The 6,152-nt window shown below is 38.8% G+C and overlaps 1 protein-coding gene across 1 annotated transcript; it reads left to right on the top strand.

Moving 5' to 3' along the window:
- Positions 1-1,094: 1,094 nt before the first annotated feature.
- On the top strand, positions 1,095-2,288 carry LOC148341825 (uncharacterized). The gene is made up of 2 exons (XM_088287963.1): positions 1,095-1,183; positions 1,352-2,288. The coding sequence occupies exons 1-2, from the start codon at positions 1,095-1,097 to the stop codon at positions 2,226-2,228; spliced, it is 966 nt and encodes a 321-aa protein (XP_088144089.1). The 3' UTR covers positions 2,229-2,288.
- The last annotated feature ends 3,864 nt before the right edge of the window (positions 2,289-6,152 follow it).

The raw sequence follows: 6,152 nt of genomic DNA, 5'->3' as shown, positions 1-6,152 counted from the left end.
GTTTTTGTGACCTTCTATTAACCTGTAAGCATAGTTTTGAAACATGATGACATGACAAATTTAATTTCTTTAACACCGGGTCGCACGCATTGCTCCGTGTGCGGCAGGCACAAGTCATGTAGAAACAATATAAGACAAAGTCGCCACATGAGGTTTGACTTGACCAAACCAAATTTGTCTTTTTGTGTCCTGCAGACGTCAGTGAAAACGATCTCTGTTCTGTAAAAGAGGAGCCAGACTTGACTCACATCAAAAAGGAGGAGGAGGAGGAGGTCAACAAGTCACCACTGAACGTTGTCCCTATAAAGAGTGAAGATGCAAACAAGGATGAGAGTGAGGACAACAGAGGGGCGGAGCCTACAAGCAGCAGTTCAAGTTATCACGTGACAACAGAAGGTGACGAAGACCACTGGGGGCCATCACGAGCACATAATGAGGACACATTATCACGCTCTCCTGATGATGATGATGATGGGCAAGCCGAAGGTGAAAGGGCATGTCACACTGACTCATTAACTTCAAAGTTGTCTTTAAAACCACACACAAGAACACACAGTGGAGAAAAAACATTTTCATGCTCATTTTGTGGTAAAAGCTTCTCCCAAAAGTTGCATTTAACAAGTCACACAAGAACACACAGTGGTGAAAAACCTTTTTCTTGCTCAGTTTGCAGTAAAAGCTTTTCTCTAAAGTCACGATTAACAAGGCACACAAGGACACACAGTGGAGAAAAACCCTTTTCCTGCTTGGTTTGCGGTAAATGTTTCTCTCGAAAGTCTGATTTAATAAATCACACAAGAACGCACACTGGAGAAAAACCTTTTTCATGCTCCATTTGTGGAAAATGCTTCTCTGACAACTCGGCTTTAACAAAACATAGAAAAACACACAGTGGTGAAAAATGTTTTTCCTGCTTAGTTTGTGGTAAGAGTTTCTCTCAAAAGTCGCATTTACGAATCCACACAAGTACACACGGTGGAGAAAAACCTTTTTCCTGCTCGGTTTGCGGTAAAAGCTTCTCTGAAAAGTCATATTTACGAATCCACACAAGAACACACACTGGAGAAAAACCTTTTTCCTGCTCAGTTTGTGGCATGAGTTTCGTTGAAAAGTCAAATTTAAAAAGGCACACAAGAACACACAGTGGAGAAAAACCTTTTTCCTGCTCAGTATGTGCCAAGAGGTTCTTTCGAAAGTCGCATTTACGAAGCCACACAAGAACGCACAGTGGAGAAAAACCTTTTTCATGCTCCGTTTGTGGAAAATGCTTCTCTGACAACTCGGCTTTACTAAAACATAGAAAAACACACAGTGGTGAAAAATGTTTTTCCTGCTTAGTTTGTGGCAAGAGTTTCTCTCAAAAGTCGCATTTACAAATCCACACAAGTACACACGGTGGAGAAAAACCTTTTTCCTGCTCGGTTTGCGGTAAAAGCTTCTATGAAAAGTCATATTTAGGAATCCACACAAGAACACACACTGGAGAAAAACCTTTTTCCTGCTCAGTTTGTGGCATGAGTTTCGTTGAAAAGTCAAATTTAAAAAGGCACACAAGTACACACGGTGGAGAAAAACCTTTTTCCTGCTCGGTTTGCGGTAAAAGCTTCTCTGAAAAGTCATATTTAGGAATCCACACAAGAACACACACTGGAGAAAAGCCTTTTTCCTGCTCAGTTTGTGGCATGAGTTTCGTTGAAAAGTCAAATTTAAAAAGGCACACAAGAACACACAGTGGAGAAAAACCTTTTTCCTGCTCAGTTTGTGCCAAAAGGTTCTCTCGAAAGTCGCATTTACGAAGCCACACAAGAACGCACAGTGGAGAAAAACCTTTTTCATGCTCCATTTGTGGAAAATGCTTCTCTGACAACTCTGCTTTAACAAAACACAGAAAAACACACAGTGGTGAAAAACGTTTTTCCTGCTTAGTTTGTGGCAAGAGTTTCTCTCAAAAGCCGCATTTAACAAACCACACAAGAAAGCACAATGGAGAAAAACCCTTTTCATGCTCTGCTTGTGGAAAATGCTTCTCTCAAAAGGGAAATTTAAAAAGCCACACAAGAACGCACAGTGGAGACAAGCCATTCAGTTGCAGCGTTTGTGCTAAAACATTCTCCACTAAACATAGTGCTGAGAGACACAATTGTGCTGGTGAGAATTGCAGCGATCGTTCAAGCTTAAAAAAAAGACAAAAAAAACTGAAGGAACCGACTCTTTGTGGTAAGATGTAAATGTGATTTTGAATAAAATATGATGTATTGAATTTTGCAAAGCTTTTTTATTGACATTAAGCCAATGTGATCAGTGCCAGAAGAACCATTGTGTCTGAGTGATGTTTTTTTTTTGTGTTAACATCAAACATGTAAATGAAATTAATTGCATTTGCCTAGAGCAACATTTGTTAACGTTATGCTTTTCAGTCGTCTTTTTAATCGTACCTAATGGAAAAGGTGTGAGAAGAAACGGTGCTTAAGAAATCGGTGCCTTCCACTATCAATAAAATTACTTGTTCCACTTGCTCAACTGGCCTTCATTACGCTGTGTGAAAAGGTGAATAACTGAACTAGAAGTTGAACTATAAAAAGAACCAGAAAGAGAAACGCAAATCGTCTCAGTTTCTCTTCAAGGTTTTGGAATGTCAGGAGTGGGCAACTTGATGGCGACTGGAGTCAGCGCTGGTTTTCTCGCTGTGTTTGGCTGGCTCGTATATGTATGGTCCATTGAACAAAACTCAAACTCTTCAAATATCCCCTCACATACATTTAATAATTACTGTCAGGTTCAATCACCTAAGCATTCACTGAACAAAGGCTAAATGAATGGAAGGAAGACAAGAGTTGATCTTTTACTCGCGAGGAGAACGAACGGAGGTGTGCTCAGTTACATCTCCAACTTCGTTCTGGAGCACACTCCGCCGAGCCCTCTATTTTATTAGGGAAGTCCCTAACAATACAACGTATTTGCACTAAGGGATGAAGGGGGGCGCACCAGCAGGAATATGTAAACATCTCAGACACAAGAGGAAAGACAGACATCAATGGCAGTCATCCACTGATTGAAAAGGCAGATATGCCTTTTAGTGCTCTGGTACTAAAGTCTCAGTCCTTTTGTTTCAGAGGTGTGTCTCGGCACACCTCTTTTGATGTTGCAGACGTTGATCCAGTCCTCAGGCATCCGCTTCTCTGTGAAGTCTTCTCATCCATATGGTCAAACATAGGTCACGCTGTGGAACAATTCTTTTGCAATACTAATAGAGTAAAATATGGGATAAAATATATCTTCAACCTAACAGTTTTCTTGGGTTTTACCCAATTTTAAAATTATTTGCATGTGATCTGTTAATGGGGCATATTGATGATGAACTTCTTTTACAAATTGAAGAATAGATGATGATATTAAAAATAAATCTATTCTAGATTTCAGTGTTGCATTTCTATTACACCAAGTGAATTCCACCACATTGGGGTTAAAAAAAAAAATCGCCAAGCATCAGTCAGGGAGAGATTAGAGCAAAGTAATGACAGAAGGTTATTTGTTGATCTCTGGGATAATCTAGGAGGATATCGATCCTTTGTGTCGTCTGGGCACTCGTTAAAATCTCCACAAATAATGGTGACAGCTCCTTGGTATTTTTTGTTGAGGTCCTTTAATTTTAAATTTATTAATTCAAATAATATTTTATTAAGACTGTGAGAGTTAAATCCGTATATGTTGCAAATGATAAATTTAGCATCGTCTTGTTTAACTATCAACAGAATCCATCTAACATCACTAGCAGATATTGTCTCAAGAACTTCTCCCTTGAATTTATGCAAGAAAATCAAGACCCCTGCAGAATGATTAGTGCCGTGGCTAAAATAAGATAGATTCCCCCATTGTGTTTTCCAAAAATTAACGTCTGACTCGCCAGAATGTGTTTCCTGAAGCAAAATTAAGTCAGCTTCTGATTTTTTACAAAACAAAAAAATTGCCTTACGCTTAGTAATATCCCTCAGACCTTTAACATTTAAGGACACAACATTAAGAGACTTAAACAAATGATCCATGAAAACAGAGTAGAACACTTGAAATTTTGAAATACCAGACAAGAAATGCGCTTTTAGAAAATAAAGATCTGAAGAGGTGGCGATTAACAACCATTTAAATTATCTAAGTATTTAGTAAAAGAACATTTTGCTCTCACGGCACAATCGTGAGTTAAACAAATTTGAAGAATAAAGGATCTAAAGTATGTGTAGACTATTTAGTGATTGAAGATGTCAGACAGTTGTAGGACGAGTGATTAGTGCAACAAAGTATAGGAATGATTTGAAGAAAAAAAAGAAAAAAGAAGAGTTTAGTAATAATAAATAAATATATAAAAAAGAAGATAAATAAATAATAAATAAATAAATGAATAATAATTAAATAAAATGTGTATATTAATATATATAAATAAGTAAGACAGAAGATATATAAAAAAATAAATAAAATAATAAAATAAAAAAACAAACAAACACACACACACATACGCACACACGCACATACGCACATAAATATAAGGAACCTTTTGTAATCAAAACGAATCTTTTCTATAAAATTCAAAACAACCTTGTATTCGAAATATACTAGTGTAGAAATTAAATAAATTATAAACTATAAAACAACCAAATAATTAAAATAACAAATTATTTAAAATCAAGTTCACATTAAATAATAATTGTCTCCAAAAGGGGTCCCATGAAAGTCTGCACAGTCTCAAACATTCTACAGTTTTGTTCCGGATTAGCCCACTTTAGTCAAAAAGACCAATTTATTTTAAGTTACCTGTGGAAAGTCCATCTTCTTCCCATTTATGAAGACGAAAGGACCACGGAAAACAGCTTTTTCCCCTCTTTCTCTTGCTTTCTGAACCAAAGGCCAAAGCTTTATCCTCTGGGGACAAAGCTTCGGTGATCCTCAGCTTGTTGTCAAGAAGAAACTTGGAACCTCTCGCCTCCTTCCAAACAGCATCCCGGTGTCGTCGCAAAGCAAACAGGACTATAGTTGAGCGAGTCGAGCCGTCTGGACGTCTCTGTCCAATGCGGTGAACGATGTCAATCCCCTCCTTCAAGCAACCTCGGGTGGATGGTGCAGTTCCCTCCAGGATGGTGATAACTTTGGACCTGATATTCTCGTTGTCTTCTTCCTTCATTCCGTGAATCTTCAATGACCAGCGACGGCTGTAGCGATGGCTCTCTGCAATACTTGCTTTCAGGAGTTTATTTTCAGCCTGGAGTTTCTTAATTTCCTTCTCCATTTGTACTCCTTTTTCTTTTTGTTGTCTAACATCTAACGTTAGTTGTTGGACTGTCGCAGTTAGTTTTGCAACCTCTTGTGAAGTGGCCTCCGTTGTTTTCTCAATGGTTGAAATTTTCTGAAAGGTCTCATCGTGTTTAGCAGATAGAGCCTTAATTGCCGCTAGTATACCACCTTCATCTTCGCTTTGCTCTTTTCGGTGCCGGTTTTTTTTGGAGTACCGTTCTGGGGCATTTTAAAGCTTGAAAGTTCCATATTTCCATCAACTTCTTCCATTATTACCGCGGCAGTTGTGTCGTCGCTGGGCATGACTGAGGACTCCGCTGTCGACAAGTTATTGCTTTTCTTCCTTTTCTTCCCTTTAACTCCCTTTCCCATCCAAAGAAAACGTGTCTCACTTCAAAATACAAGGTTGGATGCGTGAAAGCTTAAAAAAATCAACTTGTACTTACATAACTTGGTGTTAATCACAAAACCCCTTGACTATCTGAACAACATACGTTCTCTTACGTCGCAGCCATCTTGGCTCTCTCCCTGCATTCGTTATTTTTTTTATTTTTTTATTTTTTTCCCCCCTGCATTCGTTATTGATGGATGAGCCCAACTGGCGCTGACGTCATCAATTGCCCTAGTGGTGGTGTTGCCATACTGCATTACTCAAAAGAAAACTGCTCCAACACTATCCAACCAACAACATGGTGTCAGATGTCGTGTTCTTCAACGGAACAAAGTAGACGGGGGAACAACTGCAGGCTTGTCGGTGGCTTTATTTGTCTCTGCTTACACATCAACCTAAAGTAACAGTGCCTCCCCAATATATACCATCCCCGTAATCAGGATCAGCTGCAGGCCGTAATCAAGGATCAGCTGCAGCCCAG

The sequence above is a fragment of the Idiotropiscis lumnitzeri genome, chromosome 2 (genome assembly GCF_059441095.1).
Source record: "Idiotropiscis lumnitzeri isolate Australia: NSW breed Sydney's pygmy pipehorse chromosome 2, RoL_Ilum_1.0, whole genome shotgun sequence".
Lineage (NCBI taxonomy): Eukaryota > Metazoa > Chordata > Actinopteri > Syngnathiformes > Syngnathidae > Idiotropiscis > Idiotropiscis lumnitzeri.
Note: the sequence above shows the minus strand (reverse complement) of the source record. Positions and strands in the feature narration are given on the sequence as shown.

Bases quoted from the DNA above. Each gene is read 5' to 3' on its own strand.
- LOC148341825 (XM_088287963.1), top strand. From the start codon at position 1,095: ATGAGTTTCGTTGAAAAGTCAAATTTAAAAAGGCACACAAGAACACAC. The intron at 1,184-1,351 runs GTTCTTTCGAAA...TTGTGGCAAGAG, and splicing joins TGCTCAGTATGTGCCAAGAG to TTTCTCTCAAAAGTCGCATT.